The following is a 17,789-nucleotide window of genomic DNA, read 5'->3' on the forward strand; positions in this document are numbered from 1 at the left end:
AATGCCATCGAAATGCTCCCAGTTGGAAAATTAGTTTAAAAATACGTTCGGCATCTGCTCCTGCAACAGCAGCAGAAGTTGTATGAGAAGGAAGCAAGCAAGTCGTGGCTGCTGCTCATCTTTTTATACCCTCGTAGAGGGTCTTGTCTTACCAACAAACAGCTAAGAAGTTCCTTAGTTTATGAGATATTTTGTACGTATCCAAAATTTCCATACGGGCAGTTTTAGGGGTCGGAATGGCTCGATTTTGGATACATCATTTGAATAAAGCTAAAGTTTTGTGTGTTTTCAAGGGTACTCAACACTTCGGCCTCAAAATGATGGCATTCCTTTTGGGTGCCTGTGTCTGTGTGTGCGGGTTTTTTTTTGTGGCAGCAGCACGCGGCTGCGTTCGGGGTGGCGTAAAAATTCACTTAGCTCAACTTGCCCCCAGCCGGCTCCCCCGAGGAGGGTTCAATAAAAGCGACAAGTTGCCCAAAAGAAACTACGGAGAAGACACTGGCAAGGCTGGCAAGAGTTTCGCCCAATAAAATGTTCGTGTTTTACAATTTTATTAGGTGACGCGAGCTCATCAAATATTTAAACTCGAAAAAGATACATTTATAGCCGAGTGGCATTTTTCATTGTTCGATCCGCTCCGTTTAAGTAATTGCATTTTAGTGGACACACGTTTTACACTTGTCCGAGTCCGAGTTCGAGTTCGAGTCGATGGAGGGGCGGGGACGACGACGGCGACGGGGACCTTAAATCATTCCGTGTTTATCTGGTGACCATAAATTAAGGCATTAGTCGTCGTCCCTGCCCTGGTCGCATCGAACTGTTTGCACAGCGACCGTCGCATTCGGCCGTGCAGATGCTTCCGCCAAATGTGGGATTTACACTGCGGCGGGGCCTGACCGCAATCGAAGTCGTCTCCACACACGCACCCACTCCTCCGCCCTGATCTTTAATTGTCGAGAAGAAGTGTGGGTGTGGCCAAAACTTTGCGGCCAATCACATACGAGTGTGTATTGTATCCAGATACACGCTGCACTGGGCGAAAAAGTGGATAATCTACGAGTGTTCTGGGGAAAAATGTCAAAGGTCCCAATGCAATGATGAATGTATTTGGGTTCCTTTAATGCCCAAAGATGTCTTTATCGCATGGGATATCTCATGACAATATTGCAATTTTTTTACGTTTTTGGACGACCCTCACGAGATTCATTCTGCAGCGCAGGGGGTAATGAATGATGCTTCATCAAAAAAAGTTTAACTAAGTTGATCGAAGCAATCTTGTCTCGAAGATACCCGTTGAAAATCGTATGAAGTGGAAATGTTCTTGTGTAAATTCCATATTTCTGCAAAGGTCAAGTTCTTAGCATGATTTGGACAAAAACTGCCAAACTGGTCACACTAAAAACAGTCAAATAGGCTTTATGTTAAATGGCAGCCCTCATCTGCCATCAAGAATCTTAAAGAATTCGGTGTTCCAAACAAAACTTATTAAAATTCTTATCCTCTGTTTACTTTGGTTCTGGTTTTGGAAATATATCCTTTAATTTACACCATTTTTTCCCAGTGCCCACTGCCTTTGTTTGATTTAGTCGTTGAGCGAAGCACTTCGAACTTTTGAGCATTGCCAATCGACGTGGAGGTAAAGGTGGAGGTGCCTGCCCAAAGAAACGATTCTCATTCTCTGCCTCTGTCTCTGCGTAGTGCCCCACCTTGTTTGCTAATGAGCCAATTTAGTTGCATTGAACGAAATTGCATCCGGCATGTGTGTCTGGGCCACGCACTTAAAACTTGGCCAATGCATCTGGCCAGGCTGAGGCGCTTTGAAATGTTAAGTGGCTGCGGCCTTTGGAAAATTGATGCTGGGCTAGGTATTGGCCGTAATAGAATGGGTCGCAGATAAACAGTAACTGGAACTGAAATAATTCGGGCAGCCACATATCCCAAGCCATCGCATTTAATATTTGAGTTTTGTTCGCCAATTTGGGTAATCCTTGGAAAGGATGGCCTTAAGGCCATCAATAAGGTATCGTCTTTGCTTCTAATGCTCGAGCTCGTAATGCGATCTCTCCCTACCCCACCCCCACTCTACCCGACTACCCATGAGACCGGCAGCAACGCGTGCATGGATCTCGGTCGACTGTTACGTGTGCAACTATCGATGTTTCTCCAGCCCTAAAACACACTCTCGCGTAGGGATCTTCTCGCTGCTCGTTGTCTTTCAAGGGATGGGTCATCGTATCATTTGGTTGGAATTTACGTACCAAATTTTACAATAACCCACATATATTTAAACTCTCTAAACGCACTACACTGATTCATAGAGTCTTTCAAGACAACAATGTGCAGATGTGGTTCGAGGCGGTGCACTACTCTAAACGGAACCTCATCGATCTGGTTGCACGGCACAAAAAATACACATTAAAAATGCATACAATGAATGTGATATGTAACGGTCATAGCCGTTTTTATAACGAGTACAATGTGCATTTATTTTTTTTAAGCCATGTACAATACCATGAATTAAATACATTTCGGATTCCCCATTATGCCTTCTTATGGGTAATATTCAACAGATACTTGCGACAGGCCTCCAAGGTATGACGCTTCAGGAAGTTATCTTGATTGAAATACTTGCCACACTGGCCGCATTGATAGTCCCAGGAGTGGTGGCCCTTGGTGCGCTGATGCGAGCGCAGATTAGAGCTGCAATAGGGAATGGCCTTTGTTAAAGATTTCCCTCATTTATACTTAAATTTGTTGGAATTCCTACCGATCGGCGAAAGACTTCCGGCACTTCGGTTCGGGGCAAGTGAATGGACGCTCGCCCGTGTGGGTTCGCATGTGGGCTACCAGCATCCAGGAATGGTTGAAGATTTTCTCGCACTCGCTGCAGTGGAACAGCTCTCCTTTCTGTTTGGTGCGTCGCGTGGTCTTGGTCGGAAGCGGTTCCACAATGACTGATGGCTTTGGGACCAGCTTGGACTGCTTCTCTTTGGTCCAGACGCGCTTGTTGCCTTTGGTCACACTGATGTAGCTTATTTTGGTACCGTTTTTCTTTTTGCCCGCATCTGGGGCTTGGTACGGCTTCTCCAGTTCCCAGATGGTGTGGCTGACCTCGTGGCTCTCACTCTCCGGTAGGATGTCCATCAGCTGGTTACCCTGGCGTAGCTCCATCTTGCGCCTCTCTACGATGGGTAGATCGTCGCTCTTGAGCCAGTTGTCGGTTGGCTTTATGCTGCCATAGTGAAAGGTCAGCTTCGATTTTTTGTTTGTGTTGGCACTGTTTTTTATCACTCTAGAGCTGCCGTGATTGCGTTTCGTCGTTGGTTCCACGTTGGGTACAACTGTGCCGTGTTGCCGTGTGCCGTCTAGAAATACAAACGAGTAGTTTTGGTTCAGGGTTCAGGGTTCAGAGGTCTTTGTCTCATCTTCAAAGCGTTCGTCATTGCCGCTGTACCTACCCCAGCTGCGGAAGCCACAAAAAAGTTTTGGCATTTTTTAAGAAAATTTATAACTCAAAGACACTTTAACACTGAAATTGCTTTTCAGATATAATATCACATATTATTTCTGATATTCTAATATTAAGAATCTTTTCTCTAGGCCTGCTATGATTTATAGCAACAACGATTACGTCGACCAGGTGCTGATAGGGACAGACTGACAGATAGGGCTCAATCGACTCGGCTATTGATGCTGATCAAGAATATATATGTATACTTTATTGGGTCGGAAACGATTCCTTCTGGACGTTACACACAATCTAATATACTCATTTTGAGTATCGGGTATAAAAAACTGGATGAGTGCAACCCGTGTTAAGCAAAAGATTTCATCAAAAATAAGAGGCTAGACATTTGTTTAAATTTTTTAACAAAATTTAAAGTTTAGGTTTTTTTTTAATTAAAATAAAAATTGAAATCGGAACCAAAACATTGAATTTAAAAGAAAAAAATGTGTACAGTTTCTTTTTGGCACATTCCTTATTCGAGTATATGGTCACTGCAAAAGCAAAAGCAACAAAAAGCGCGGGTGCTTGCGATGTTACTAGTCTTACTCGCTTTATAGCACGTTTTTGCCCTTTTCCGCTTTACAACACTGAACCAGTACTGCTGAAACCAGTATCGATACACATTTGACGTTCTTGCCAGTGGCCCTGGTCTAGCTTTCCTAAGAAAATATAAATATAACCAAAATGAATTCCGATCCATCTGTAGGGAATGACTTGACTGAATTTTGCAAATCGAGTCCGGAAATCCGCAAAACTATGGACGAGTTCGAAGCAGCACTCGAGAAGAGCACTGACATCAACAAGAAAATGAGTCGTAAGCCAACATTTTCTTTCCGTAGCTAAAAAAATATGCTAGGATTAATTAAAATTTCAATGCAGAACATTATAAGCCTCTGATATGGTGCGCTGACTCTGCAATTGGCCCAGAGGACAGGCCACGTGTTGAGACACTAAGTGAGGACAAGAAGAAAAGCGCCAAAGACGTGCGCCACACCCTGATTAAGTCTATAGTCTTCGCATCCAAGAGCTTCGATTACCTCCAGGCCAAGGTAAGTGCCGAGTACCAAAAAACATTCTGATTAAACGAAACCTGTGCAATGGAGGGATGTTTTATAGGTCTTCGTTTGATGCGATTGACGTCACCTCTCGGTTTGTGTGTAGATGTTTGCTGCAAGGAATATTTACTCTCTCTGTCTCTCTCTCTTTCATTATTTGTATACCCGATACTCAAAATGAGTATTGGATTAGATTTGTATTAGATTCGTGGTAAAAGTGGATGTGTGTAACGTCCAGAAGGAATCGTTTCAGCATCATTAGCCGAGTCGATGGAGCCCTGTCTGTCTGTCCGTCCGTCCGTCCGTCCGTCTGATCTTGGAAATTCTTATTGATGGAAACCATAGAGATACTAACTTGTGCTACATTTGCAGCTAAAGGTACCCCAGGTCGAATCGATCGAAATGAACCCGCCGGGAGCATTGAGTGCCATTGACGTGTTGGAAGCACTCGGAGTCTTACCCAATGAGAGGCACAGGGAGCAGAACAATTTCACAGGATTTCCGGACTCGTTGCCAACAGTGGAAAAAGGAAGCACTTTGGAGGACCCTATGGTTCTGGACAAGCCAGATTCTGCCTAAAGACAGGAAAATGCGTTAAAAGTACATTTTTGGTAATAGAAAGGTCATGAACTTAAACAACAATTCGACATGGATCCAAATATGTTAGAACGAAGATTATAAACAAAACATTGGAGTTTTAGTTTGCCTATTTAATGCTTCTTTAAAAATCTAGCATACCAGTAAAAAACGAATTTAAGCAGCTGATATTATTATTTTTATTTTTTAAATATTACATGTTGAAAGGATCGGATCAGAAAATAATCGAATTTTATATTGTTTACATTTAAATACAATTTTAAGTCATGGTCCCTTCAATTAATGGAATTAATTAAGACATTTGAAGACTGAAATTACGTTATTTTTAGAGTCTAGCGTTATATTAAAATATTAATCGTTGTAAATTCAAATGAATCTTTAAAATTATAAAAATGGTCTGTCGAGTTTCCTTGCCAGAATCTTATAAAATGTGGTAAAACTTAGTAAAGGATTGGTCAAGGCGCAATGTAAGAATTCGAGCTCATTGACAATTAACACCTTAGTTCCTCCAAATAGAAGCGGGTTCAGTGTTTTGTATAATCTCCGTAAAAGTGCACTATTTAGTGGAGTAGTATGTAGTGGAGTAAGATAGGACAATTAGGTGAGGAAGCTGAGGAAGGACCCCGACTATCCGGCGAGCTAGACCCGAGCCTAGAAAGAATACACACGACCAAACCTATTTGTTCGCCTTTTTTTAAATTTTAATCTTCTGATATCGAGGGCCCATATATTTGTGAACAGATATATATTTAAACTCTGGTAGACTACGCCGATTCACAGACTCGGTCTGTCCCTCTGTCCGTCTCTATGAGCACCTAGTGCTCAAAGACAATAAAAGCTACAGCCACATTTCAGAAATGCTGTTAAACACAAAAGCAGGCTGTAGGTAGAGCATATATTTATTGATAAGTTAGTTATATGTAGATCGTGAATAGTATACAATTTTTTAAAGTCTCAAAGCAATGCCAATTAAATATCGCTCCTCCCAGGCAATCGGGCTGGGGGACTTCGGGGAGGATCCCCGGACGCGCGGTATCTTACACAACACCAGCTGCCGAGCCTTTCGCGAGAGGCTACGCTCCACCCGGAAGTTTTATTTATTTCAAGGCGTAGCCATTGCAACAGGCGGCTTAGCGCTGCTGGGAGTGCTAATCGTCATCGGCATGGACGTGGCAGCAGAAGACTCTAACGCTCCTGGGACTATCAGCCATATGAAGGCACTGTTGGACAAACTGCTAAAGTTACTGGCGGACGGGATGAGCTTTGGCTTCTCAGCGACGGGCGAGTACTGCAATCAGCCACTCGACACAAAGCGTCTTTTTGAGCTGATAAACAAACAGGTCCTCAACCAGGAGCAGGCGCTCGCCGGCATGGAGCGCACCCTAAGCCGCGATCACCAGTTCCAGTCGATGGCGCTGCTCGGTCCGCCCGGTGTGGGCAAGACGCTGACGGTTTCGGCTCTCCGCCTCTACTTTCCCTGGCCGGAAAACATGCATGCCTTATTCGGGAGCTCATGCGGTCCGGATGAGGAGCGTCACTGCCCAGTGCTACGGAAGATTTTAGAACAGCTGTCCGACTGCGGCAAGAACCTGCTGATCATCGACAATCTCGCCCCGTGCGATCATAGCATTGTGGCCATCTTCAACCGGCAGATCCTCAATGGCTTGCAGAACAAATCGGTTTTGGTGTTGTATATCTTTAATCTGGACGTGAAGGACTACTGGCGGCAGTTTGAGTTTCTGCAGAAGGAGCTTCCAGTGGATACGGGGATCGTAAGCTTTCGCCTCTTTGGACGCGACGATCTGCGCGACTGTCTGCAGAACGAGTTAAAGCTGGGGAGCCGAGTGCTGGACGAGGAGGAACAATCGCGCATCCTTGGCGAAGCAATGTCCAGGGTTTGTTGCGCCGGATGCAAGGGGCTCCGTGAAATCGTCCTTCAGCAGTGCCGATCAGAGACTGACGAAACAGGCACCATTTGATTACATGTCTATCAAAATTCATTCCTTCATTCATGAAGACATTCGAAGGCTGAAATAACGAAATTTTCAGAGGCATTCAAAATGATTAAAGAATGGTTAACCACTTTCGTATAGCCCGAGGTTGTGTAAGAGAGCATAGGCACCCGATTTTGTGTTCAGACTCCTGTAGCATCGCTAATCATTAGTCTAATTTGTTTAAGAATGTTTACCTAATTATCCGTGCTATATGTGAAAATAATTTGTTTCATTTTCCCATCATATCATGCTGATACATGTATGATGTCCCTTTTCCTATTCCAATCAGTATTTAAACCAATAAGAGTACCTAGTCTAGTGGCCAGGTAACCACAGCGATCTTACGAGTTTTTTCCTGGCTTGATGGCTAATAAAATTAAGCGCTCTTTAAGGATGGCTGTACATTGACCCCTTCGGGGTGATTACTGGCCACGAATCAATATCCGGCCATCTTCAAGTGCACAGACTTCAAGCTTAAAGGCATTAAAGGAGCAAGCATTCAGTCATCGCTTTCATCGGGCCACTCAAGACGAAACACTTCAACAATTTTCTTGTTAAAATTTTTGCACACGATATTCATGGTGAGGCAGAGAATGAGAAGAAGAGTCGAGGTCGGAGGTTTGAGGTTCGAGGCAGTAGCCAGGCAATATCCCGAGAACGAATGTGTTGAGCAATAAAATTAGTTGGCTGGGATGTGTGCCTGTGTCTGTGTCTGTGTCCGCGAGTGTGTGTGAGTTTGTTTGAGCAGGACATGCAAAGACGTTTTGCAATTTGCCTGTAATCCTGTGCCCCACACCATGCCGTGGCCGGCCACCAGGTCTGGCACCGCCTTGGACCCGCTTTAAGCATTCAGATTCGGCTGTTCCGCTGCTGCTGATTCTGCTCGGGAGCAGCTCCTTCAGTAAGCACTTAAGTCTCAACTATTGTGAAGAAGTTTTCAATTGTTTGGCTGCTCTCCGTTTATTTATTTGCATTTTTTATTTGCCGTTTTTGAGTGTGTTTTGTAATAAAAGCCGGAAGAGAAAACATTTATGTACTCATCTCCACCCACATACCCATTCTCATTCCCATCCCCATCCGACATCTCCGACAACGAGCCATTTCCAACAGCTTTATTGCATTTATTTGGCACTTTATTACCTCCAGCTCGTTGTTCGGCTGTTAAATGGCCAAAAGGACCACAAAATATTGGGCGAGCAAATTACTTGGGTCATTTCGGAGTGCATCAATCTCGTCTACAGTGCGTTTCACCAAACTGCTGAATATTACACTCTCCAGCGATCGATCATTTTCAATAAAAGTGTGAAAATTGTCATAGCAAAATTTGTGGAATTGGCTTGAGTTTATCAAGATATTATTTGGTATATACATGTCTCAAATACTCGCATTTATTAAATAAATAAATTCCATATATAAGTTCAACTCTGTGGTAAAGATATGATTACCTAGTTTCTGTGGATTGGAGATGACTGTATTCTACTCTTAAGACAACTCAAAAATCCTCATCCTAAAACTTGTATGCATTTATGAAACGCACTGCATCAATAAGAGAAAAAGAACATCGAAAAATGGCAGCAAGAAAAACAGACAAAACAAAAGCAAAAATGTCCCAGTTAAACATTAATTCATTTTGACAACAGCAAATTTTCTCTGTGCTCGCATCTCCGTTTCCATAAGTACGGATACTCGTCGTAGGACCGTACAAATGACATTTTTCATAAACTTATATTTGCCATACCATACACAGAGACTGTCTAATACGAGTAGGTGGATGGGTGGCAGTGCGTGTATCTTTGTGTTTTGCTCTAACGACAAAATCGCATAAATGCTTTCGACTGCCAAACAAATGCCGACATAAAAGGAGGACTGCAATGCCATTGAAAAGGAGCTTTCCAGCTCTGTTTATTTGTGTATGTCAGTTGGACTATTAAAAATCTATTTCAAGTACAGACGCACAGGCACATTCATGCATCGAAATTGCGTTTGTAGAGGTCTGGATCCGGGTCCGGGCCCGGGCTTTATTGCAGTCGGAAAACATTTTATTGCAGCTCTTGGGCTGCCTCTAAGGCCAGTAATACTCGTGTCGGACTCCAAATTAAATATGCATGTATGACAAATGAGATTTCCAGATTTTCTTTTCTCTTTCAATGCCCCAGCCACAAAGATGCGTGTCAACAATGGTCCGCAAATGAGCTGGTGCCCACAGCAAAAAATATAATTAGCTTGGGTCGCACACTGGAGACTTTTTTTTCTGAACTAATTCTCTTTAAGATTGCAAAAAATTGTACTCGTTGGAATCTATTTAAAGCAGTTTCGGGAACTGGAAGGGAAGTAGATCATGTTTAAATGTACATTCCGAAAATATATATTTAGAATTATGGCTATGCCTCAATTCAAGACCAATTTGGATCCTAATTTTTGAGATCTGAAATAAATCTTTTGTGTATTTATTCACGCATAATTATTGAATGTTTTAGCATACATAGTACTTATTGAGTGGAACACAAGCTATCTGCAGTAATACTTAGCTATCATACGAGTAATCCCTTAAGGCTTAAAGGATTAAAGAGGGGCTGTTCGTTTGTGGTTTTTTGTGTCTCTTTCTGACAAACGGGACTGTCTCTGCTCCCTTGTGTCACAGCCACGTCAAAGTCATCAAGAGCCAGCCTAAGGATATATGTACTCCAATCGTTTCTTTAAGTCCAAGTCAGGCCACGTACAAGTGTCGTTCGGCGGAGGTAATCCAAGCTGAATCGAAGGATGTGCGCCGCCTCCCAGAGGGCCAGCGCCTAAGATTGCATTCAAATTTCGTCATCAACATATAAATGAAGCAATGGCTGTCGTCAATCCCTGGATTCCGAAGTCCGGATGCCCAAAAAGTAGTCACGCTGAGGCCAATCAACAAGAGCAAGATTTGAGGTCTCTTTTGTGTAAAGCACTCGCAAAGGATTCGTTCAACTGGAAAGAAAATTCACAGTGTCACAGCTTTCCCATTTAAAATGTAATTATTTTTGTTTTTCCCTGGATAAGGATAAGAATCTCCATTTGCATTTTGCATGCGCCCCGAATTTTTCTTTGAGAAAATATATCATGAATAAATGTTGGGCTTTTCTGTCATCATCTAATATGCAACAAAACCTGGCCAAATAAAAATTCATAATTTAATCAAATACTCGTACACCAAATTCCGACACACGTCACAGGACGAACGACAGACAGCAGGGACGGAAATTCCCCAGCGCCGAGGCGCCTCGGCTCCAGGCGCTTGGCAATTAAATTTGCATGCCGCAAAGTGTGTCCTGCAAAAAAGTGTCAAAGCCCGTTTTCCTTTTCCGGTTATTTACTGAAGAAAAACACAATTGTTTGCTGCATTTGCGGCCTAACCACCGCCTCCCTTCTAATCCAGGCTCGCCCCCACCTCGGGGCCGGAGTATAAACAAACTGCGACATAGGCAAATATAACTTTATTTTCCACTGTTTTCTGTGATTGGGTGTGTGTGTGTGTGTGTTCTGGCGAAAATTTGATAATTTGTGCAAAAGTTTGCACTGCATTTGTCCGGGCCAGGGATACGTGTCCGGCATAAACAATGGCCAACGAGTGGAGCGGATGGGAACATATGAGAAGAAGTCGGGTCCTGACCTGTTGGCACTCTCCTCACTATAATGATAATATAATTTGCTGTGATTACGTTGAGCAGAACGAGAGTTTGGAAGTACTTACATATGGATCTGCAAATGATTTAAAATTAATGGAGGATCATTAAGGAAAGAAGGAAAGTAATATCCACCTATCCATGTCGTTTTCTGAATATTGCTTGTTAAAATTGATTTTACGCCTACATAGTTATACAGAGACTTCCAAGCGAACTGCAGCGAATTTTGTGTAGTTTATAAATTCAATTTAAGCTGCAAACAAGCAAATTTGCCAACACGTATCTCCGTTATGGGTCTATTACTTGGCCAGCAAAACGGGCAGCTCAGCACAGCTCAGCTCGGGGAAAGCCAGGCCAGGCCAGGCCAGGCCGGGGCCAGGTCAGGGCCAGGAGAGAAGGCAGCAAATTTGTGCAACGAAATTGTGCCCATAAATAAAATATGGCATCCAACCGTGTGGTGGACCAAGCTACCAACCAACCCGACCAGTGCAACACTCGCTATCTCTGTGGTTAGTCCATGAAATGGCTTCGTTGGTTGGGTGGAGGGCGGCTTGGATGGTTGGTTGGCTTGTTCGTAGATTTTTGCAAGCCATTGTCACATGACAAATGCTTGTTGCTCCTGCAATTGTTATTATTGTTGGCATTGTACTTTGGCTATTCAACGATCCATTTGTATGCTCTCCGTGTCTCCCCGACACGCCCATGTCCGACCCAGGCGATAACTCATAGCTGGCACGTACCAAATTTATTTGTTCAAGTTTGTTTGCTTAGCTCATTGAGAGCAGCTGCGGACCTGTGGCCAAGGATATTGGGGCTGGGGTTGGGGCTGGGACTGGGGCTGGGGATGAGGTCGAAGGTTGCCAGCTATTGGCAATTGCATTAATCGCTTGATAATTTACACAGCAATAATAATGTTTACGAATGACAAATAAATATTTATTGAATTAACCAGAAAAAGTGGCCCTCAAGAAGTTCTTATCGCGCAGAGGATTTATGTTTCTGTTTTACAAATTGTTGGCAAACAACAAAAAAATGCGAAATTCATTGTTTCCACTAGCAACCGTTTAAAAAAGAGATTAAAATAATAGTTTCATTGATTTATTTATTTACACTTATTAAATTTATATATCCATAAGCTATAGTTTTAATGATTATGGTTCAGATCCGACGATTGAAGAATGGTTTTTGGACAGGCTTTCGTATGGTTCAATAGTAATTAAGATCTCGTATCGGCAATAGACGTTAAATATTCGTTGGTATCATAATCTAAATTGTTTAACGAGTAAAACGAACGAGTAATCTTAACTTCTCGATCAATCGCTGAGCGTCAATTGTCACGGGTCTAAATTAGCCTTTGTTTAATGTGAAAATCCATACAATAACCATTTAAATAGTTAGGTACTGTTCGTATTTTAAAACCTACACAAATTCTGTATTATTTAGATGTACAATGAATTTTAAAATACGAAAAGTAAAGCTCGATAGCCCAGGCTTCGATGTCGGACGTATAGTTCTAGCTAATTTTCCCATATAATCCAGAATCTCTTATTTCCAGGGGAACACTACTGCCATGACTGCTTCCGGTGAACTGGTCAGATGTGTTTCAGTGGAAACGGGGCATTCAAAGGCTAGTTTAGTGAACATAAAAAGTCATATACGAATATGGCGTTTTTTTTGTGTGTTTGCTTATTGCATTGCCCACAGTAAAGAAAATATACGCCGCATATGGGAATTTAATTTGCTCACACACTCTCAACTGAAAACACACACACACACACTGTTAGCCCTGGTCATAGCCACAGCCGTAGCATACTTTTCAGCGCCGCAGGGCATGAAAAAATAGAGTCTCGCTGCGAACTCTTTGCTTCTCTCTCTCACTGTGTGTTTGTGTATGAGTGGTTATTTATATGAAAATAATCACACATGCAAATTAATAATTTCATTCCGGCTTTGCAGCCACAGAAAGAGAGGGAGATGGTGGGAGAGGGACAGGACCACGAACACGAGAAAAAAAACCGTTGTCCAAAATCAAAAATGTAGACCATAAATAAAATAATAAAGCGTGGGCCAAAGCCCTGGGTTCTTAACGTAGTGGCAGGGGGAGGCATATATAACAATAAATAGAATTTGTTTTGGCAAATCTGTTGCGCATTTGTTTTTGCTTATCGGGCCAAATAATTTATGGCCTGGCATAAAAATCCTCATTTCGCCGGGGCTTAGTGGCTGGCTGGACCGGGACCGAGACCGGGACCTGGACCTGGACTGCTAGCGATTTATCAATTTGCCACTTTAAAGCTGGCTGCCGCCAGTGGCTGTTGCTTTGGTTGCACTGTAGTTTTAAACAGCAATAATAACTGGTAATTTACATGCCGCAAGTGTCAACAGGCCGCTGGCCATATCCAATTACGAAGCGAAGACCACGTTGTGTTTTTTCCATTGCTCGCATGGCTATGCAGTGATTTTTTTTTTCATTGGGCTTTCGTGTTTTTCATGGCCGCAAAGTACTTCATAAAATGCATTGGCATGCAAATTATGTTAAGCTCGTGAATTTATAATTTAATGAAGACACTTTGTTGCCATAATTGGCCCCCAGTTCCAACTTTCTCGCGTAATATTGTTCTTAATTAAATAAATGCGATCCGGCGATTGTGTTCATTGCGGTGATTGCATATTTTTTACATTATTCTCGCCGTCCGACCGTCCTTTTGTTGTTGCCCAATGCATAATTGAATTGCACATTATTCGCTTTAAAAATATTCGCTTTTGTAGCTGCAAAGACGCATCGAGCCAACCTGAACCCAATTTGGTCTGCGCTCTCGCACTCGGAGTGCAGGTCCAGGATTAAGCTGCATTCGATAACGGGGACAGGCGGAGGAAGAGGAGCCACAATGGAGCTCTTCTTCGAGCTTCGAGGAAGTGTTTATGCCACGATTTTTTCTTCGAATATCACAATCGATACTCTAAAGCACTACCTTAATTAGTAAGGGTTGCTGTTTCTCTAGTGAGGGTACGGGAGTAATTTTTAATAACTCCAAAAATGTTTTTAATACGCTTTCCATTTTAATCAATAAAAATTATTTTAATGATAATTAAAGATGAATCTCAGTTGTGCCTCAAGTCCATAGCGCACTATAGTAGAAATTCGCAATGATCTATAATCCACTTACAACACTGTCCTTTCATAATTATCGAACTACCACCATTATGTTAATTTGATTTATTAAAGCATTTCTCTGTCGCTTGTGAGTCTATCCATGTAGATCGCTTCAATCGCTTATATTAATTGCAATTAATTTCTGCTTAAATTAATAAATACTTTTTTTAGCCCTCACTTTTTAAAATTTTATAGTCCACCTCTCACTTTTCGTGATTGTCTTCGCGTATTTTTTGCCGCATAAACGACCGTTGGCGGATGTATCCACGTGATGTTTCATTCTTGCGTGTGTTTCAATTAACTTTTTGCCATGACTCCAAAGACGCAGAGTGCGTCGAGAATGCAGCTGAGGCTTCGCCTCGTATGATAAGCAGCTTCTTCGCTTGTTTGAACATAAAAATGCGGCGCTTAACATAAATTACGCATCCTGTCAGGTGTGCCCCGTGCGTGTGTGTGTGTGTGTGTGAGCATGGGCTTGGTTGTTGCAGAGTTGCACGGCAAGTTAATTGTTAAGTGTTTGCCGACAGGCAGTTTGTTGCAGTGTAGCTTCAGCTTCGGGATTAGCAGGCGAACTTTGGCCATCGCTTTTTATGCTCCTCGGATCGGGAAGGTGGTATGGGGATGGGGGGCAGATGGGAGTATCTCAACACAAAGTTGCTTCAGCGAGAGAAATTTCCGCAATTTATGTGGCAAGCTCATGGCAGCATCCCGAAAAAATAGATGGCAAAAGACCGGGCGGAAGCGAGAGGAAGACTGTAAATTATAATTGCATATTTTCATATTTTACAATTGACGGCGTCATCGTTGCGGCGGCCATGGCGGCTCCTCCTCTCAGTTTAATGAGAAATTAAATGTCCGCACTTTTTGTTATGCATTCAAATTCTGCAAAACTTTCAAATTGAAAACTATTCGACAGACAGCGCCACAGAGGCATAGCCTTGGTCTTTGAGCAGCTTTGAGATACTTTAAGACTCTTCTATTTCCAGCGTTCTGTCTTTAAAACATGCTTAACATTTGTGCTATAATTTACATGCTAATTTAATGCGATTTATCGTGAAAGAATAGTTATCATTTTCTACCTATAATATAAAATAAAACATTAAATTTAGTTAGCTTCCGCTGGAATATTTCGATTCATTTGAAATAAATAATTACTTAAATTTAAACTGAAACTTTCTGTGAGTTGTAGTTACTTATACTCTTCCAGAGCTAGCAGAATCATTCCGAATGCTGTCCGATGTTGAATGCAGTTCCTGCCTTCCTCATACCCGCCTGTGGACTTCTTCATTTGCCTCTGCAGCAGTATTTTGCAGAACTTGAGCACCTCTCTTTGCCCAGAGCTGAGCGGCAATGGAAAAACTTTCCAGTCACCTCAATGCACACACATTTTTATAAACATCCCCATTGGGAGAGAGGGGATCCCGTGTGACAGTCAAAGAATGCCAGCAAAAAAATAAGGATTCCATCCGCCCGAGGGCCACTGAAACGGTTGTTGCTCGATAACAAGACTTTCCTCCGCCTTGTGTCCAGGTCTCTGGCCGAGCTGCTTTTTCTGTGGAAATTAGTTCACACTTGAAACCATTTTCATGAAATTAGTTTTTCTTTTCTCCGCTCATCAAGGCGGAAATCTCAATTGGCCCCCCGGAAGCGGCGAGCGAAACTTGGGCCCGTCTCTTCAATGAAAGCGGATAAATTTCGCCACTCGAGAGTTAATCCAAATACAATTCGCATGCCGGTTAATATTTTATGATTTTAGGCACGATTTTCAATTTCTTTTGGGGTCCAGGATCAGCAAAAGCTTACTCTATATTCCATTTTTTTTTCGCTTTTCCTTTCAGTGGCTGCATTTTCTGTTTTCATTGGCTGGCTGTGGTCGGGCCCATGCCTGGGGCTAGCAGACATGAATTTGAATTTTAATTTTCGACCCGTCTTCCCCTTCCGCGGCTTCTTTGGAAACGAAAAGAAAACTATTGCCGCATTATCAAGGTTGAGGCCAAGGCAGTGAAAGGATTTCCCCAAAAATAAATATTATTTCAGAGGACTGCAACTGGGATTGCAACGAGAGTGTGTGCCCTTTGTCTGGGTGCTTGTGTCGAGGGCTGGCCCTCAAATTACATTTTGAATAATTTAATTTTTGGACAATTGTCGCATCATTAACTGAAGTAGCTGCGGCCTTACCAGCCACGTTAAGAGTCATGTTTAACAGGCCAACCTCTTTCTCTTTCTCTGTCTCTGTCCTCCTTGTCCTTGTCCTTGTCCTGCCCGGCCATTGTCTTTGGCACCCGTCCTCCTGGCATAAGTGGGGGATTAATTTTCCATTTGGCAGCCACTAATCCTGTAAAAATTCCGTCTGCTCGGCGTCTAGCTGGGTGTCTGGAGCACAGGAAACTTTCCCAGCCAGCGAATTTGTTGGCAATTGTTAAATGGAATTGAATTTATAAGCGGCGCATAATTAAAATTAGGCAGCCGCTGCTGAAGATGAAAGTTTTGCAAGTGTTGCACTTCCGCGGAGGGAAACTCGCCTTTGAGTGGCTTGTAAGTTTTCTGGCCGGATGTGTCCTGTCTCCGGTTTCATGGTGGACTCTAAGCTGCTCTAAGTCAGGATTAATGAGGCGTGAGGCAGAACAGCTTAAGTTCCTGTTAAGAAGATCTCGAAATTTAAGGACTCATTAAGGTTCAGCTTCTTGAATGATATTTGTATTAGTGTGAGATAATTTCACACGTGTTTTTAAAGCACTGAAGTGTTATTTGGCTATCAGGAAATTAAGCCAATTTGACAATATTTCCCCTTTTGTGGGACTTGCCGAGGGTCCGTACCCCAATGAGCTTCTCTTGTCCTTCACTGAGCAATTTTTGGCTTACGGAGCCCTTGACACTCACAATGTGGATATTCTCAATGCCAAAATGCCATAGAGGGGTTCAGCAACAGATTGTCCCCCAGTTGATGTCATTTGCACTTTTGTTGGCAGCACTTCGGTTTCTTTTTGTTTTTATTTTCAGTAACTCTAGCAGACAGAAAAGTTATTCAAAAGTGATTTAAAAACTTTTATATATGTAAGTACATATGTAATGATTTTCTGCTGCTACAGATCGAAGGAAAACATTGCTTTCGTTTATTTAAAAAATTACTTGAACCTTTAACCTGAAACGTATCTTTTTCGGCGATTTCCTAATGTTTTCCTTACTTTTTTGTTTTGATTCAGGGACATGGATGCGACAGCAGCGAATTCTTCCCGTTCTCGGAGAATTGTCTGGTAAATATATTCATGACAACAGTTTCCAATTCCCAGAACGCATAAACTAATTTAGCTGAAATGTTTTTGCTTACAAATGGTCGTCACACACAAGCCTTTCATCATCTCATCAGAGGCAGCTCCATTCCCCAGATACTTGGCAGCGTGAAAAACAAGATATTTCTGTTTACAGCAGAGACGGAAGGAGCAAACCCAGCTAGATGGACCTAAGCGGATGCCAGGATCTAGGAGGTTTCCGCCAGGACCTTGCACTCGCATTAAAGGCGGCGACACGCAAATGAGTCGCTCGACGATGTCGAGGCTGATGAGGATGTGAGTGAGGTGCTACTTGATGAAAATGTCAAATGGTTTGTATCTCTTTATGGGAATTGTTGTTTGTTATTCCGGGATTTTGTTTTAGTTTTGGTTGGGGCTCCTGCCTGTTTGGCAGATAAGCAGTAATATGTTTCCAAAGAAATATGTTGTAAAGCTTTATTTCAATTTAAATTACATCCAAGCGAGATAAGTTCTCCCATGGAAAAGATATGTCGTTGGTATTACCCCTTTGATGTGGAAATTATTATCTTAAAGTTCT

The 17,789-nt window shown here is 42.5% G+C and overlaps 3 protein-coding genes across 4 annotated transcripts; 2 read left to right on the forward strand and 1 right to left on the reverse strand.

Annotated features, from left to right (window-relative positions):
- Window positions 1–2,465: 2,465 nt before the first annotated feature.
- Window positions 2,466–3,616, reverse strand: LOC4801441 (zinc finger protein 626). The gene is made up of 3 exons (XM_001358498.3): window positions 3,459–3,616; window positions 2,768–3,365; window positions 2,466–2,700 (listed from the first exon to the last, which is right to left on the reverse strand). Exons 1-3 carry the CDS (start codon window positions 3,490–3,492, stop codon window positions 2,541–2,543), a joined length of 792 nt encoding a protein of 263 aa, XP_001358535.2. The 5' UTR covers window positions 3,493–3,616; the 3' UTR covers window positions 2,466–2,540.
- Window positions 3,617–3,972: 356 nt separating this feature from the next.
- Window positions 3,973–5,439, forward strand: LOC6897208 (uncharacterized). Of its 2 annotated transcripts, none has more exons than XM_033385989.1 (3): window positions 3,973–4,322; window positions 4,388–4,557; window positions 4,625–4,651. In XM_033385989.1, exons 1-3 carry the CDS (start codon window positions 4,193–4,195, stop codon window positions 4,634–4,636), a joined length of 312 nt encoding a protein of 103 aa, XP_033241880.1. In that variant the 5' UTR covers window positions 3,973–4,192; the 3' UTR covers window positions 4,637–4,651. The 2 variants fall into 2 exon arrangements, with proteins under 2 accessions (XP_033241880.1, XP_002137380.3); XM_002137344.3 differs by lacking the exon at window positions 4,625–4,651 and adding an exon at window positions 4,936–5,439 and having other exon boundaries at window positions 4,000–4,322.
- Window positions 5,440–6,054: 615 nt separating this feature from the next.
- On the forward strand, window positions 6,055–7,252 carry LOC6897209 (uncharacterized). The gene has a single exon (XM_002137345.3). The coding sequence runs from the start codon at window positions 6,123–6,125 to the stop codon at window positions 7,137–7,139; it is 1,017 nt and encodes a 338-aa protein (XP_002137381.2). The 5' UTR covers window positions 6,055–6,122; the 3' UTR covers window positions 7,140–7,252.
- Window positions 7,253–17,789: the final 10,537 nt, after the last annotated feature.

The sequence above is a fragment of the Drosophila pseudoobscura genome, chromosome 2 (assembly GCF_009870125.1).
Source record: "Drosophila pseudoobscura strain MV-25-SWS-2005 chromosome 2, UCI_Dpse_MV25, whole genome shotgun sequence".
Classification (NCBI taxonomy): Eukaryota; Metazoa; Arthropoda; class Insecta; order Diptera; family Drosophilidae; genus Drosophila; species Drosophila pseudoobscura.

Excerpts from the sequence above, each read along its gene's own strand:
- LOC6897209 (XM_002137345.3), top strand. The coding sequence starts at position 6,123 with ATGCCAATTAAATATCGCTCCTCCCAGGCAATCGGGCTGGGGGACTTC.
- LOC6897208 (XM_002137344.3), top strand. The coding sequence starts at position 4,193 with ATGAATTCCGATCCATCTGTAGGGAATGACTTGACTGAATTTTGCAAA. Across the intron at positions 4,323-4,387 it reads CATCAACAAGAAAATGAGTC|AACATTATAAGCCTCTGATA; the intron begins GTAAGCCAACAT and ends ATTTCAATGCAG. Across the intron at positions 4,558-4,935 it reads TCGATTACCTCCAGGCCAAG|CTAAAGGTACCCCAGGTCGA; the intron begins GTAAGTGCCGAG and ends CTACATTTGCAG.
- LOC4801441 (XM_001358498.3), bottom strand. The coding sequence starts at position 3,492 with ATGCCAAAACTTTTTTGTGGCTTCCGCAGCTGGG. Across the intron at positions 3,366-3,458 it reads TTGTGGCTTCCGCAGCTGGG|ACGGCACACGGCAACACGGC; the intron begins GTAGGTACAGCG and ends TTGTATTTCTAG. Across the intron at positions 2,701-2,767 it reads CGGAAGTCTTTCGCCGATCG|CTCTAATCTGCGCTCGCATC; the intron begins GTAGGAATTCCA and ends TCCCTATTGCAG.